At 53.3% G+C, this 16,835-nt stretch overlaps 4 protein-coding genes across 4 annotated transcripts; 2 read left to right on the forward strand and 2 right to left on the reverse strand.

Moving 5' to 3' along the window:
* Window positions 1–697: 697 nt before the first annotated feature.
* Window positions 698–2,338, reverse strand: PFLUO_LOCUS6469 (Cell division control protein 3; the record flags this gene model as incomplete). The annotated part of the gene is made up of 3 exons (XM_073784017.1): window positions 698–1,800; window positions 1,853–2,131; window positions 2,335–2,338. 3 exons carry the CDS (start codon window positions 2,336–2,338, stop codon window positions 698–700), a joined length of 1,386 nt encoding a protein of 461 aa, XP_073640514.1.
* Window positions 2,339–3,073: 735 nt separating this feature from the next.
* PFLUO_LOCUS6470 (FACT complex subunit) lies at window positions 3,074–5,706 on the reverse strand (the record flags this gene model as incomplete). Its single annotated transcript, XM_073784018.1, has 6 exons — window positions 3,074–3,334; window positions 3,394–3,700; window positions 3,751–3,882; window positions 3,931–4,697; window positions 4,754–4,976; window positions 5,669–5,706. The coding sequence occupies 6 exons, from the start codon at window positions 5,704–5,706 to the stop codon at window positions 3,074–3,076; spliced, it is 1,728 nt and encodes a 575-aa protein (XP_073640515.1).
* Window positions 5,707–6,492: 786 nt separating this feature from the next.
* On the forward strand, window positions 6,493–10,182 carry PFLUO_LOCUS6471 (uncharacterized protein; the record flags this gene model as incomplete). Its single annotated transcript, XM_073784019.1, has 2 exons — window positions 6,493–9,892; window positions 9,947–10,182. The coding sequence occupies 2 exons, from the start codon at window positions 6,493–6,495 to the stop codon at window positions 10,180–10,182; spliced, it is 3,636 nt and encodes a 1,211-aa protein (XP_073640516.1).
* A 603-nt stretch (window positions 10,183–10,785) lies between these two features.
* Window positions 10,786–13,299, forward strand: PFLUO_LOCUS6472 (uncharacterized protein; the record flags this gene model as incomplete). Its single annotated transcript, XM_073784020.1, has 6 exons — window positions 10,786–10,805; window positions 10,857–10,885; window positions 10,944–11,138; window positions 11,207–11,720; window positions 11,771–12,420; window positions 12,479–13,299. 6 exons carry the CDS (start codon window positions 10,786–10,788, stop codon window positions 13,297–13,299), a joined length of 2,229 nt encoding a protein of 742 aa, XP_073640517.1.
* Between the last annotated feature and the right edge of the window lie 3,536 nt (window positions 13,300–16,835).

A 16,835-nucleotide genomic window follows, 5' to 3' on the forward strand; every position in this document is an offset into this window, starting at 1 on the left:
GACATCAGGGGAGTGATAAGAGTCAATGATATACACAGACAACTGCTCGATAACCAGTCTTTCTACAAGAAAGAGACCAAGAATAGTAGAGAAGCCGAAGCGCTGCAATTGAACTAACACACAGACAGACAGTCAAAAAAAAGACCGACCTGCCCTAAAGAGTACACACAGAGGGCGGGGAAACAAAATGAGAGAGGCAGACAGCGCGCATACGGGTAATAGGGCACACAGAAAGAGGTTGGGTTCTCCGGAACAAAAACAAGATATGGCGTAGCAAAAAAAGTACATCACAAGAAAGGTAATCCCAGGCGACTTGTTCACCCCCCTTTAACCCAATCAGCAGACAGACAGACAGGAACCATCCTCGCCGTCTGAGCAGCATGAGATATTAATTAATCTTGCTTTCATAGGAAAAGACCTTTTGTTTTTTTTGGGTCCGTGGGCCCACCCCGCGAAAAAAAAGAACAAGTGCGTAAGTTAGTTGAGGAGAGAAGGAGAGTCGAGGGAGTGGATGGGAGTCAAAAAACACAGAAATATAAGAAAAGGAAAAATGGAGGAAAAGAACGGGAGGGGTTGTTGCGAGGTTTTGCCAAAACATACTGCAAAGAGACAAGCAGGACAGTCACCAATCATGAGCCAACTGAAAATTGGCATCGGAGGACCACCGCACCGTGCCTCATCACCAGCGAGGTACAGCTTAACGAAGGGAGAAACCCTTGCGCTTGCCCTTTTCTTCGAGCGGGCGGCCGCTCTCGAGGCGGTTTTTCTTTTCTTCCAGCTCGCCGCGCTGCCGGTCTAGCTGATCCTTCATCTCGCGATGCCGGGCGTACAGCTCGTCCTCGCTCTGTTTGAGCTTGCTTTCTTTCTCGGCCACCTTCTGCTGGAAGACCATCTTCATCTCGGTCTCCATCTTGGCGAGCTTCTGCTCGTGCAGGGCTCGCTCCTCCTCCTGCTTGACGGCCGGGTTGACCTCCTTGAACACGCTGGGGTCCTGAGCGACACCCATCAAGGTGAGCTTGTCCGAGCGGTAGTTCTCGTACAGGAAGTTGTTGGTGTGCTCCTTGAGCTCCTCCATGTGGGTGCGGATGAGCATCTGGCGCAGCTTGACGAAGTCGCAGTGCTCTTCGTTGTCCACCTCGATGATACCCCACGGGTAGCTACGGCCACGCACGCGACGACCATCTGCGGCGGTGACCTCCGAGTTGGCACCGACAACGGCAAAGGGAACCTTGGACATGATCTCCTGGTTCTCGGCGATGGTCTCCTCGTCGTCCAGCTCGTAGCGAGGGCCCTCGAAGATCTGGATCGAGTGGGCCTGGATGTCGGCCAGGATGCGCTGCTTGAAGAGCGCCACCTCCTCGTCGGTCAGGGTATCCGCCTTGGCAATGACGGGGATCAGGTTGACCTTGGTGTGCAGACGGCGCATCACCTCAATGTCCAGGGGCTTCAGGGAGTGACCGGTGGGCTGAATGAAGTACACGCAAGCGTGGATGCGGTTGTCGACAATGTTGCTGCGGTTGACCTTGTTCTCGGCCTCCAGGTAGGTATCGAAGCGCTGCTCGATGTTCTCGACAATGGGGCGCCACGAGTCGTCGTTGTTGACAAAGTCGCCAAATCCGGGGGTGTCAATGACGCTCAGGCGCAGACGCACGCCGTTCTCCTCAATGTCGGCGCTAGTCGATTGGATCGACACGGTCTTGGGGATGATGTCGGCATTGGGTCCGGTGCGCTCCTTGGGCGGGTACAGGGAGGTGTTGAACAGGGTGTTGACAAGGGTCGACTTTCCGAGTCCGGATTCACCTGTTTTCCCCGTCAGCGTACAGCTTTCTCGTAGTCTTCGGAGTTGACTTACCAACAACCATGACGTTGAAGTTGAAACCCTTGCGAACACTCTTGCGGTGCCACTGATTGGGCAGGTTGGCAAAGCCAACGTAACCAGTCAGCTTGCGGCGGACGACGTTCTTCATGTCGGTGGCGGCCTGAGCGACGGCCTTGGGGTCGCGAGAGCTGACGGTCTGGGCAATGCCCGAGCCCATGGGGTTGCTGCGCTCAACAAAAGGCGATTCCTTGCCGCTGCTGGGCGTGGGCGAGTCCCGGGACGCGACCGGGGATCCATTCGCAGTCGGCGAAGCTAGAGAGTATTCCGAGTTAGCGCGGGAGTGGTGATGTGGAAGGTGATGACCGAGTGGCAGTCTCGTCGATCGGGCAGGATAAGGCTCCGTGTAAGAGCCAGCAGGCGTGAACAGCAGAGGACGACTCATGGTGGACAATGGTGGGTGGTTGTGGTAGTTGGGAAGGGAGATTGGGAAAACAAGTCCGCAGTCAGGAGCTTACCCATTGCGAAAGTTGGTCGTGTTCGAAAGGTTGGGAAAGGTCGTGGTCTTCTGAATCCACCGATAATGCTGTCAGCGCAACCGATGCAGGCCAGAGCGGGGTCTTCTCCCAAGGGGGGTTTGGCCAAAATGCCAGTTTCGGAAGATCCCCAATGCCAGGGATGCTCTCATACCTGAACGCTGGGGGGAAAAAAAAGGGGGAGGGGATCGAGATCAACGCGTCCAAGCGGGAGGACAGGGAGGAAAGAAAAAAAAGGGAACCCAAGCGAAAAAGGATGCTGGGAATAGAGCAGAGAGAAAAAGAGCAAAAAGAGCGGAAGATGAGAAGAGGGTTGGGAAGGAGGAAGGAGAGTGAGTTCCAGTCTGGGAAAGAAAGGGGGGCCCAGAAGACTGGATTGGCCTATGCTGGGTTGGGTTTGGATCGACCCGCTGGGGAGTGCGATGTATCTACTAGTTACGGGTTGGCCAGCACTAGACATGGAGAAGGGTGCTATTATTATTGAGGCAGGGAACCAATTGAGTGACCTGACGTGATTCCTCGGAAGAAAATAGTTATCATCATAATTGTTGGGCCATCATCAACGTGTTCGTCTCCAACGGTTGGTGGCAGCCAGGGGTAAACCGGCCGGGGGGAGGGGGCCAATCACCGCCCACGTGAGCGACGTGGCCCCCCAGAAGTATAGAGAATGGCAGAAATTCACTCTGGGATGGATGAGCAGAGAAAGAAATAGATGTACAGATCACCCCGTCTTGCTCTTCTTCTTCGGTCGGTCAGCCTCTTCATCGGACCCCTCCCCCATCTCCACATCGCTGTCCTCATCACCACTGGTGTCATGCGCCGAGTCAAACTCCTCCGCCACATCCGAGTCCGAAGAAGCATCAAAGTCCTCATCGGGCGACTCGTCATCTTCATCAGCGGAGCCACGGTCAGCTCGGACACCCTCATCTCCACTGGACTCCATGTCGTCGTTGTCCAGAGCCGCGGCAATGAGACCAGAAGTCTACCAAACCAAATTAGAACGGGACCACTAGATAACCCATGTCACAGAGCAAAACTTACATCCTCAATCATCTCATTCTTCAAGCGGATGCTCTTGGCTTTGAAGAAGTCCTCCAGGGACTGTTGTTCCTCCCGATTGATGTTGCTGAACTGGTGTTCGCCCAATCCGGCCTTCAAACTAACCGTGATATCAAAGGTCCGGCTGGCCGAGATCGCACCGCCCACACGCGACATCGTCACCACGGCAATATTCTCCAGTTGGACGTAGGTAGCGGGCTTGGGAACAAAGATGAGGCTCTTGTCCAAGAAGTACAAAGACCCTTCGTTGGCCTTGATCGAACACTTGACTCCATGGTGGCCGTGGTGGCTGCGAATGGTCAGAAAAGCATTCTACAAAACTGAATCCCATCTACTAACCTGGTGAAATCCTTCGACGGCATAATCACCTTCTTCCCGGACAACCCGCGGAAGATCTTGGTGACCACCTGGTGTATCGGCTCTTCGTATCGCGGTTGCAGCTTATCCTTGTACTGAGTTTCCAATAGCTCACTGCGTCCCTGTCAGCAACATCCCAGCAATGGCAAGGGGGAAACAAACTTTGTCATATTCAGCTCCAGGCTGATCTCTTCATCCAGCTTCAGCTGCATCACCAAGAAAGGATAACGGGTCTGCCCCTGGCGGAGAGGAGGATCCAAGCCCAGCACGATGAGCGTGTGCGTATCATCGTTCTTGGGGAGCAGGAAGAACTTCTTGAGCGAAGAATATTGGATCTTGTAGTCATAGGTCTTGCCACGGAGCCGGAAGGACGACTCGTACATGTCGATATCGAAGCGACCACGGGGGGTGAGATGAAGCACATCCAAAAAGGTGGCAAAAGTGTCTCCCGCAACGTCTCCAATCTCCGCCTTGTCCATGAGCGTCTCGTAAAAGAGGTTGGCTGCATTCTGCTCCTCGACTTCTTCCTCATTCTCTTCTTCTTCGCCTTCGGCACCTTCGGCACCTTCTGCCTTCTCCTTCTTCACAGCTGTTCCGGGAATGTAGAATCTCATCTCGACCAACTCGTCCGGGGCCGCGGCTGCCTTTCGGCCTCGGTTCTTGGTACTGCCAGCCGGCTGCCCATTGGTTCCGTTCGCATCGGTGGCGGAGAGCGCAAATTCCACAGCCACCTCATTCTTGCCCGCCAGGTTGGTATTGGAGATCTCGGAGTAGGGAACTTCAAAGGCCGGTCGGTTCTGCACGTTGAAGGCCAGCTCTGCTTTGGTGAATTCCGCCTTTCCCCAGTTCCATCCTCGGAGGGCGTGTTCGCGGTTTTCGACGTTGACGCCGTACCAGATCTTGAAGGCCTTGCTCAGGCGCTCAAAGTCCTACCCAGCCAGCCTCCGTCAGTGGCCTGTTGATCACCAGGTTCAGCGCACGTTACCTCTTGGTCAAATCCATCCAGCTGGATCACCCCCGATGTCCGGGACAGAATCTTCAGTTCAAATCCTTTCGCCGCCCGACTCCATTGAGCTGCGCCGAGGTTGCCGCTGTCCAGGGTGAAGGTGTCGCCTCCGCCGGATGGCCGCCAGCCCAGGCCGCTTTCTGCCAGCTTGCATTTTCCTGGTTGCTTGGACAGGTCCAAGTAGATGTTGTCGAAGCTCTCCCTGAGCAGTTGTCAGTAGCGGTCGCATCGAGCGTGGGCAAAGGAAGCTTACATGACGGAGGAGCTCCTCAAAGAGTTGGTTTTTTTTTTTGGTTGTTGTGGTCAGGGAAGAATTGAGGATGGGATGAGTGACCGGAGAGGAAAAAGAGAGATGACGGAGAGGAAAAAGAGAGATGACGGAGATGAACAAATCCAGCTCAAGCAGGGATGGGGGGCAGGCAACAGTTGGCGTCGGTGGTTGGAAGCTGGGAAGTTCAGAGTTCGCGTTGCGCGTGAGTGAACCAGTCAAGTCGCGGTAGGGGTGGCACTTCCCACCCGATGGAGTTTAGCTGTGGTGCCTGAGGCAGTCAGGCACCCCTACATTCTATATTCTGCCACTCCCTGTTCTCGAGGTGAGTGCCGATGAATAGTGATTTATCTGACAGGGATCCTTCTAGGTGATCTCTTTTCCCTGATCCTGTATCGCAAGGTGAGATGGGGTTCCGTTGGAGCAATAGCCCTACCTGATGCCAGGGGGTTCAAACTATATAGTTTCATTCCCGCCAGACTTGCTACATCACATCCCATGGTCCACGGCTGCAGTGAAACATGATTCAACCTCGAGTTCGATCTGGGAATAGCATCTTTCCTCTAGGCCCCCCTGTCAGCCAACAAGTCATGACAGCCTTGACCCCGCAAGGCCAGCCGACCAACAATCCAGGCAACCCATAATCCATGAGGCCCTGCACCATTGCTATAAATACCGACCGTTCATAGGTAGATAAGTGATGGGCAGAGGGCCTATAGTAATTCAATTGCCAACTCGACAGGAGGCCGCATTGGTCGCATTGGCATTTGTCTTAGTTGGCGCAAGTCTGTACCACACCGTACACACTAGCGCTGAAGCGGGCAACTAATCATACCGTTAGTAGATCCTCATACAACTCCGGGCGATGTCATCATAACAGCACCCGTCCTGCCCATCAAATCATGCCTCCTATAGAAACAGCAACGACATTGTGAGAGACATTCTCAGGTATCAAAAAACATCTCAAGAGCGTACTACTACCACCACCATCATATCTGGCCACTGATCACAACCATATTAATGTGGGCTGGGGCGGGATGGTATCGGGTGGCTTGGAGTTAGCGGTAATGCTCTCTGTCACCGCGCTGTATCCGCGTATCATCCGCAGTCCTCTCTCCCTCCCCTGTTTCGTTCCCGCTCTCTCATTCACCCAACTCACCACCGTCAGTCATTCGTTCTTTTTGCTTTCTGCCTTTGCAGCGAGGCCTCGGTCTCCCAGCATGATCCGTTCTTTTACATTCCTTCGTTTCTAAGAATATTTCCATACCACATTCTTGTCACTCCTTTCTGTCATTTGACTGGTCCACGCGTCTGCGCGGCCCTGACGGCCTCCTGAATTCTTAACCCGACGACTCATCGTCTCCCACCCAACTTTCGCTCTTGACTTTCTTGTTTTTTTTCTCATCTGCTACACTTCAGTGGATCTCTGCCAGTCGTCGCGCCCGAGACAATGAGGGTTCCCTCACTGTTAGGGCCTGCGGCGGCCGGCGTATTAGCGTTCTCATCAACAGTCCGCTCCCTGACCTTCAGCGAGGTCTCAATTCCGGAATTGGACCTCTCCTCGCTCGGTCGCGTCACCATCACCGGCGATTTCGACGGCGTCTCCCTCTACTCGTACGAAGGCCAGACCGAAAACACCAAAACCAATGGCCCACAGTCGATCCTCACCCCCCTCCCGAACGGCATCCTCACCAACATCTCGTCCTCCGATGGCGTGATCACGACCATGTGCTCCTTTACGCAGGAAGATGGAACGTTCGCCGGGATCTTTGTTGGCGGGAACTTCACGACCTTGGGCGGTGTTGACACCCCCGGCGCCGCTCTCTTCAACCCGAACACAACCCAGGTCACGGCCCTACCGGGCCTCTCCGGGTCCGTGGCGGCCGCGGCATGCGATCAGACAACCAACCGTATCTACGTTGGTGGTGATCTGAAGCACGACAACACGACCAACGCGCTTGCCTGGGTTCCTGGTCAAGGTTGGCAGGCTCTTCCCTTCGATGGCCTCAATGGTCCCGTTACTTCGATCCTGCAGGCAGAAAATGGTCACATCATCTTTGGAGGCTCATTCAGTGGCATCGGAAACTCTTCCTCGTCCTCTTCCTCGTCATCGCACGGCATGCAAGTGGTGAACCTTCAGACTGCTGACATCTCCTCCAACGACGTGTCCACCTTGAATGGCTACAAAGATCCTCGCAATGTGGTCTGCTCGACAAGCGGTGTCGCTGGTGAAGGTCAGACCTGGCTCCTTTATGATGCGTCTCCCGGTTACTGGCAGGCGTATTTCGACTATGAAATCCAGCCGGCCAAGATCCGCCTCTACAACACCCAGTTGGATGGACGAGGCACCAAGAGCTTCCTGCTCCAGCGACTCCCTGATGACGGCATCATGAACCTGACCTATACCGATAGTAACGGCAACCAGGCCTATTGCGATCAGTCCTGCCCGCTTTCTCACACCGAAAAGTACCAGGATTTCGAACTGGTCAACCCTGTCACTACGGGAGGATTCATGCTTCAGATCCTGGATTGGTACGGACAAGGGGCAGGTCTCAACGGTATCGAGGTCTTCTCGAATATCATCAACAGCTACGCCATTGACAGCTACAACGAACCCACCTGTGCTGGTATCGACTTTCCCTCCAAGTCTACCCGGACAGGATCCTGGACTGTGGAGTCAGGGTACGTCTCTGCGTCGGTGACCAGCTCTGATTCTTCCGATACTGCTGTCACCTTTGTGCCCGACATCAAAGAATCCGGACAGTACAACGTGACTCTCTATACGCCTGGTTGCGATGATGATGGCAGTTGCGGCTCCCGTGGTGTTGTCCAAGTCGACGTCGATGTCAGCACCGACTCTGGTCCACTGGCTCCAGTCTTCATCTACCAGACCAATGACGATGACAAGTACGACACGATCTATACCGGCTACGTCGACGCCAGCAGCAACTCCTTCCGCCCCAAGGTGACATTGAAAGCCAAACCTGGCTCAGGTGCCCAGACTGTGGTTGCCTCAAGTGTTCAGTTCGTGCCGCTCTTCAACACTTCCAAATCAGACAACTCCAGCCACTCAGGCGGTGGCACCAGAGGCCTGAATGGGTTGTACGACTATAACCCCAACTCCGTGAAGGCGGACACCACACATCTGAAACAGGATACCATCAACAAGGTCGGTGATCAGCTGGGCCATTCCGCTTCGATCTTGAGCATGGCCGAGTCTAATGATGTCGTCTATGTCGGTGGGAACTTTTCCGACTCGACATTTGGTCATGTCATGTCCATCAATGATGGGAAGGCGACAGCGATGCCCGATGGTGGTCTGAACTCGAAGGTCTCGGCCATGGTCACGTTGGATGATGTTTTGTACGTTGGTGGTCTGTTTACCAACACCGCCAATGGAGGTGCGGATGGCCTGCAATACGTTGCATCCTATTCATCCTCCTCCAACTCGTGGTCACCCTTGGGAGCCGGACTCAACGGGCCCGTGGACTCGATCTACCCCATTCAGCTGAATGTCTCTACGGCGATCAGCGGGACCACTATCGCTGTGAGCGGTGATTTCACTCAGATTTCTGCCTCTAACAGCTATCCCGCGGTGGCTGTCGATGGGTTTGCCATCTGGGTTCCCTCCCAAAAGGCCTGGCTGCAGAACCTCAATGTCACGCAGATGGAGTTCGCTGGCCATCTGTCGGCGGTTGTCTCTGTGAACAACACCAGCATCCTGGCCGGCAATGTCGCCACTGATGGCCTTGCTTCTAGTGGCGCAGTGTCGCTGCAGAATCCTACCGACCTGAGCCTTGTTCCTCTGTCGATGCATATCGACGACGCCAAATCTTCATCGAGCAAAGGATTGGTCAACGGTGTATACGATACCAGCTCTGGCCGCAATCTCACCATCCTGGGTGGACACTTCATCGCCGAGAACACTAATGGGTCCACCATCGAGAACCTCGTTTTCCTTGATGGCGCCGATGAGTCTCTCTCCGGCCTGCCGCAGGGCATCAACAGCACCTCGACATTCATTTCCATGATTGTGTCCAACAACACCCTCTGGGCGGCTGGAAATATCACTGGATCTGTCGGCTCTTCTACAATCGGTGGACTGGTGGCCTACGATCTCACTGATGGTGTCTTCGTCAGCCCCCAACCCGCGGCGCTCAATGGTGTCGTCAATACAGTTGTTACTCGCCCGGGTTCCTCTGACATCTACGTCGGAGGTGACTTCTCTACAGCTGGAGTTGTCCCCTGCGCGGCGGTCTGCTCCTACGATCCGACCCAGGACATATGGAGCTGGCCGGGTGTCAATCTCGACGGCACTGTGCTGGCACTTGAATGGACCAGCAGCGACGAAATGATCGCCATTGGAGATCTGAATGTCGATGGAAATAAGAGTGTGGTGGCCACCTGGAGCTCGAAGAACGCCAATTGGGCCTCCTTCCCGGGTGCGTCCACCTCGGACATCCCCGGCGACATCACTGCCTTTACCCCTGCCAGCGAGGATATCTCGACCTTCTGGCTGGGGGGTACCAGCACCAATGGCTCGGCTTTCCTCCTGAGCTATGACGGCAAAAATTTCAACTCCCCCGGCAGTCTGTTCTCCCATGGCACGGTCATCCGCGGCCTGGAGGTCCTCCCTGTGATTCAGGATCACGACAGTGTTTCGACTCTGAACGATGATCAGACGCTGTTGGTTATGGGCGACCTCAAGATTCCTGGCTTCGGAGATGGATCCGCTGCCCTGTTTAACGGCACGGCGGTCACGCCCTTCATCCTGTCCACGCAGTCCAACGGCCAGCCGGGCATCATGTCGCAACTGTTCTCCGAAAAGCAGAACCCGTACTCCAATAGCAGTAAGTTCTACCCTTTGCCCTGTCCGTGAATTCTCATACTAACATGAACCTCAGCCAGACACCACTCCAACGGAATCGTGGTTCTAGTCGCCTTCTGCTGCGCATTGGGCTGCGTTTTCCTCATCGTCGTCGCCGGCGTCATCCTGAACAAGATCCAGCGTCGCCGCCAGGGCTACACGGCCGCTCCGCAAAGTTTCGGAACCGACCGACCCTCCGACATGCAACGCGTGCCTCCGGAGTATCTCTTCAACTCGCTGCATAACCCGCAACCCGGTGCCCCGACCGTTTAATGTTTTGTTCCCTCTACCGATTGACTCCTTTTGAAAAATCCGCGTTCTTCGGAAGCAACTGCGGCTCTCCCATGGATACCCCCCACCCGCTTAATGTCTTACTATTTACTCCCTCATCATGCGTTTTTTCTGTTTCGCAATACTTCGCGCTGGTTCTCTCCGCGACCTCTCTCTCTATCTCTCTATCTTCGAGATTTCTTATTCTTTGTTTCTGACCACCTCTGCCTACTGTCTCTACGTGCGGATACTTTTATTCCGTTGTGAATACGTTCCTGTGTTGGATTGGATGTACAATAGCCGAGGTTCTACCATGTAGATAGCTACGCGAGCGTGGCAATGAATGATATTAGTCTATTCTATTAAGCGAACTTCCGAAGTCCATACATAGTAACCGTGGTGGACCTGATCTGATCTGTTGGGGGCCGAGCCCCGGGTCACCTGGTTTCCCCGCAATCTCCAGTTCTGGCGCGCCCCGAAGGGGGCTGCTTTTTTTCCGGTTCTGTCTATCTTTTCCGTTTCTCACTCACCCCTTCTGCCCACCCGGACGCCAGCCTCTGATGATCTCGGATGCTGCTGCTGCTTAGCTTTCGTTCGTGACCCGGCATGCGATCCCGAACTGGCTGGTGAGTGCATCTCTTGTCTTGTGGCGACTAACTAACCGCCTCATCCTCTAGTTTGACGTGCCGGACTCGGAAGCTGAAATGTAAGCCGATCCTCACCTCGCACATCGCTCCCACAGAGACTGACAGGGTTCATCTTAGGTGACGAACAAAAACCCCAGTGCTCCCAATGCGCCAAAGGCGCGCGCGAATGCCGGTGGGGTGAGGGCGTCGTGTTCCGTCACCAACAGAATGCCTCAATGAACGACGGTAGCGGGGACGGGAATCTCAAGGGCTTCTACTCGTACAAGAATACCTTCGACAAGGACAGCGTGTGGCTCAATATCCCCAAAGATGGTATGATTTCTTCCCTTCAAATTAGTTAGTGGGTTGGCGCTGACCGGGGGCTTTTTTTGGCGATCCAGTCATCTTTGTCGACAACTCCGATCCCTACGCAGACGACCTCGAGGCCTCGTTCGCAGAGCCAGGACAGAGCCGCCGCCGATGGGGCAGCGCGACGACAGATTCCCGACCGTCAGACGCAGAAACACACGGCCTGGAAGCCCTGTCCGCGGCGGTCGCGAGCCATGATCACCGATTTCCGTATTCGCCGCTAGACCACCCCTCCGTCTCGGCGGATAGTTCGTCGTATCATTCTCCGAATCAGACCCGAACCATGCCTCCGCCGGCTTCGCCGTCCATTTCGCTTCCTTCCAACAGCAGTAATACCAATCATAATAGCAACAGTAACCTCAACTTCCTGCTCAATCCATCCCATTCGATGTCGCCGCCGATTGATCCGAGTATTGCTGATCGCGCCAGCTCCACCTTGCCATCGCGGCCGGCGGCAACCTTGCGGGGCATTGCTGAGAATACCGGAGAGTCGGATTTCGAGGTGGCCTTCCTGCTGCGGCATTATAGTGAAGTGCCGGGTTTATGGTACTTTCTTCACTTCTCTTTGACTGACACCATAACTGACCCGCTTCCAGGATGGATTTGTTCGACCTAGGTACCTATTTCGCATCATATGTTCCCGCGAGCGCGCAGTCCAACCCTCTGCTCAAGTACGCGGCCTGCGCATACGCCGCGAAACAACTGGGCCGAGTCAAAGGCGCCAAGGCTGCCATGGGTGGTGTATGCTCACGGCAAGCCACGATGGAAGTGTGGCCCGAAAAGCACGAGGACTGGATCTGGTGCGGGGCCAAGTACTATGAAAAGGCCATTCAGCTATTGATGAAAGAGCTCCAGCCAGACGCGGAGGGTCCGCCGCCGTTAAGCACGCCCGAGGCCTTTGGGCAATGGCAGGCGGCTGAGCTTTGTGGAAACCCAGAAAACCCACGTAAGCGCAGAAGACGCGTCTCCAATAGTCGACTTTCTCATGGGGGTCATTCGGATGAAATCCTGGCTGCCACGGCAATCTTGTCGGTGTATGAGTTTCTGGATGCAACTGGTCCGGCGTGGAATCGGCATTTGAGTGGCGTCAAGTCGTTGCTGGATGTCGCTGAAGTGGGCATGATGCCTCTTGAACAACTCACGTCGCCGGGAGATCAGTCGTATCAGCCGCAAAAGAAGTCGGGACTTTCCAAGGCGAGAAAGGCGACGTTCTGGAATTTTGCGAGACAGGATTATTTGGCTGCCTGTGAGTTTTTTTTTCTTGGGGTTTGCGTTTGTTGTATCAACGCTGACGGGGGTTGCAGTTATCAATGAGAGCCGCACGAGACTAAATCCGGATGATCTCCTATTATGGACCGAGGCCGGGCTGCAGATCGACGGTATGGGCTTTGTCTGTCCCAGCAACACCAATGCAACCGGATACCCCGAAGGTGACGACGTCATGAAAGAGGACCTGATCTGCAACGCACTCATCTGGATCGGGTCCAAGATAGTCAACTTCATTAGCGCGGGCGACAGCATGTTGAACGACCAGTCCGCCCAGTCCGGTCCCCTCGGAGTCTCACAGCAAGTCCTTCTTGAACGATGGTACCGTCTAGAAAACGAGCTGGACAACTGGTACAACGGCCTCCCTGCAACCTTCCAACCCAGCGCTAGAATTGACCCCACGCGGGTTGCACAACACAAGCCTAACGAGGAACTAGAAGATCTAGCCACTCTCCAGGAAATATGGTTCAGCCTGGCCATGTGTGCATCAAGCATGCAGCATTACCACATGGCACGGATTCTGCTGCTGATCAATAAACCGCACGAATCCACCAGCCGCAGATCCACGATCACAAACAGACTCAATTCGTACCGCTCCATCGAAAACGAGATCCGTCTTCATAGTCGTGAGATTCTAGGAATTGCCCTTGCCCGTCCGGAGGGCAGCGTGCGCATTAACTCGCTGCAGCCTCTCTTCGTGGCGGGTCAGTGCCTGACTGATCCGCGCGAGCGGAGGATGACCGTCCGGCTGTTACGGGCTATCGACGCTGATCTGGGCTGGGCGACTGAGTATCGTGTCAAGCAGCTGCTCAAGGAATGGGGGTGGAACGAGGGGGTGTCTCATTTGCCCGAGGCATGAGCGGTGTTGGATGACATCGGAGTAAGAAATACACTCGAAAGTGTTCTCTTTCTCGAGATGGAGAAACAGAACACACCACACAAGACTGACCAGCCCAGAAGCTTTGTTTGGATCAAGCTTGTGACGGACTTTCGCTAGCGAAACCCCTATCCTTCGCCTACCAGCGGCTGCAAAGCCGTGAAGGCCTTAAGAGCATATCGGAGAAAGAGATCAAAGAGCACAGGCTTCTTGCCAAGATCTGTCATGGTCGACCGCGCTCGAAACACGGCGGCGAAGGACTGAAGGTTAACTCTGAAACCCGACATCGTCGCGCTAAGAAGCGAGAGTGCCCCTCTTTCGAGGTTATCAATATTGACCAACACAAACGCCGACTTCTCTTTCCCCCTCAGATTGAGCCGAGTACGCCGTTTGATGCTCCCCGGTCTTCATGAGGTTATGGGACTTGCACGCCCTCCCGGTGCAAACCCCGATCCTGTCTTACGCAGACGATGAGACTTGGCAGCTGCGAGGATTAACAACCCGGTGTGTGTATGTGCAGGACAATACTCCGCACTGGGTTAGAACACGTTGGCAACAGCAACCGAAAACAACGACGTGACGATTCCACTTGTACAGATAGTTAATTCAATTCAATCATATACCCCGGTAGATTGCGGTGGAAGGGTCAGGGCAGGGGAACGGCGTCTATGAAATATTTACAGCCCCCAGAATAGTGAATTGAACATCATACATACTACTTAAGCTGGGCCTTGTCTTCGATCATTTTCTCCAGTGGGTACCATGATCGGGTTACCTCCTCCTTTTGTTATCCCGAATCCACATTCGGGCTGGTTTCGGCAGCGTGGCGGACCTGCTGTAGATGGTGCAGTTCTGCAGTAGCGTATGTAGTCTGCTTTTTATTTTATTTCTCTTGTTTTGCTGATCCTGTGCAGGTTTTCACTTTCTATACATCGGTCGTGCTGGTATTGCTATTGCCTCTAGACTTCCGGTGGAAGGTTAACCGACGGCATTCCTTCTTTCCCTTAATTTCTCTACGATAAGAAGAGAGCGTGAAACAGGGTTAACTTCCATTTCTATACAGCTCTCTCTGCCGATCAATAGCTCCACCATGAAACATGGAGAGCAAGTATGGCGAGTACTAGACGCGGGCTTCCCGAGGACACGGTGGGTCATTACCGTCACCCACTCGCTGTCTGCCTGGTGGATGTGATGTCAGTTCACGATTGATAACTTGCTCGGCTTGTAGATCATTTACTGATATGTACAATGGTGCCCTGCCGGACCCAGCGCCACGTGAAGCTGCAGACATGGGCGCATATGTGCAAATGTTGCCTGCCGTCCATCTTGGCTGCAATTATGTACGCCGTGCGGCTCTATGAAAGATGTGACGTGATGCGATGGCCGTTGGAATGCCCTACGTCGTTTTTTCAGTGGTTCAAAATAGATCCTGTGACTTTTAGACCTACTCTTCTTTCCGAGTATGAATGCGGATCCGAACTTCCCTGTTAAATTCGAGCTGGAGCCACAGCCGAAGTATGAACAGATCGGCCTCCTCTGAGATGACCTGCGCCATCGCGATATCATAAACATACTGTGCACACGAAATTCTGAGTTACAGACTCAAATCATGGACACGGACAACCCGGTCGTCGGCATCGTGAAAAATGAGGCATCGTCTTGCCAGACCTGCCTTTTTTTACTCCAACGTGAATGTGATGCGAAAGATCTCAGCGGAATCAGGCGTGTGCCGTTGAGAGTTGCTTGGGCATTTTTATCTTCATGGAACTGGCCGACTCGAGCCTGTGCAGCTCGACCTTCCTCTTTGCACATCTCATTGAACAGGCAAGTTGAATTCCTTATATTCGTCTTTATGCTCATCCTCACAAAAGATGTTTGGAGCACTCCATGCTGACTTGAACAAGGACTGTTCCAAAACTTCCCTTTGCTCATCCTGGCTCAACTCGTGGATACGTAAGTTGAATCCAGATTCCAGTGCTTCATCCCGGTATCCATCCAACCCATTTGGCTTCAACACCCGCCCTAGGGCCTCTTCAATATCTAAATCATCTTGATTCTCTTCCATACCGGCACCCATCTTTGTACTCGAATCTTCTTTCGAACTCATCGCCGGATTACCCAGTCATACGCCGTGTCATTCGTCTCGAAGTTTACCATCATCATCTCTATTCATCCTTTTACTTCTCCTTTTTCTTCTCGTTCTACACCTCTTTCTCCTGACACTCGATCTTCAATTCAGCCTGACTTTCACCACCCCAGTCAATCTTCCTCGCCGCTCTGTAAGTTATACCTACTCTTTCTCCTTCTCTTTTCACTTACCCCAGTTATTCGTCTCAGAATTCTTTTCACCATCACTCTCTACGTTCGTCTTTCTTCTTCTTCTTCTTCTTCTTCTTCTTCTTCTTCTTCTTCTTCTTGTTCTTGTTCTTGTTCTTCTTCTTCTCCTCCTCCTGATAATCATCCTCCACCTCAGCTCAGAGTCCGCCATCATACCCATTCAGCCTGGTCTTGATCTCTCCGTATGTCTGCATCAATCCTTACGTCCCAATCTTCATCCTTCCAGTCCTTTTCGTGATACCTGCACCCAGCCATATCCCCATGCTAACACTCAATCTTCAATTCAACTGGATCTTCCATCATCCCAATCAACCTCCTCATCCCTCTGTGAGTTATTCGTATCCTTTACCCCTGTCTTTTCACATATATCCCTCCTCTTTTCCTTTCATTTGCATCCAAGCTCAGACCTATCCCCAATTCCCTGAGCTTGACCACATCCGAATCGTTATTCATCCCTGGTCAAAGCCTCATATTCTGACTGACAGAAGCAGACACTTCCGCCATCCGACTTCCCTCAAAGATATCTACGACCTCACTCTCGTCACCTTCACTCTCTTTGAAATCACTCTATTCGGCTCACATAACCCCCAGTGACCCTTTACCACAAATTTGGTAAGCATCTCATATCTGGTTTTGGTTTTGCTCTCATTTATATAGTCCTACACCCTTCCACACTTTTCTCGACCAAACCGTACCTTCTCCGAACGCTGCATCTCCCTTCATCTCTTCCTGATTTCTATTCCGTGTCGCACTGCCTCTGCCCGAGCTTACGCAAATCTAACAGGCAAAAAGTCGAGCCGAGTCTTCTATCAGCAAGACAAAAAGAAAAGAAAAAAACAATCAAGGTTCCAAATTCGGTTCTATCACCAAGATGCCAGCCAATACCCAAAAAAGAAAAACCGAGGCGGCTCTTGACGCCAGGCCCCCGAAGGTGGGAGACGAAGTCTTGTCCCCTTCTCCTCAATACTAACGCAGTATAGATTCGACGCGGCGCGAAAAGGCATGGGATGAAACAGTCCAACGAAGAACCGGGTGATCCAGAATCCTGTGATACCTTTCTACAATGCAAAGGCAATGAGCAGAAAACTGCAGCATATCTGGGGTTCTATCATACCGCGGATCTGAGATTTTTTGCTATCTCTTGGCCAGTCCTGAAGGCGTACATTCACGCACACGCTTTC

The sequence above is a fragment of the Penicillium psychrofluorescens genome (genome assembly GCF_964197705.1).
Source record: "Penicillium psychrofluorescens genome assembly, chromosome: 4".
NCBI lineage: Eukaryota > Fungi > Ascomycota > Eurotiomycetes > Eurotiales > Aspergillaceae > Penicillium > Penicillium psychrofluorescens.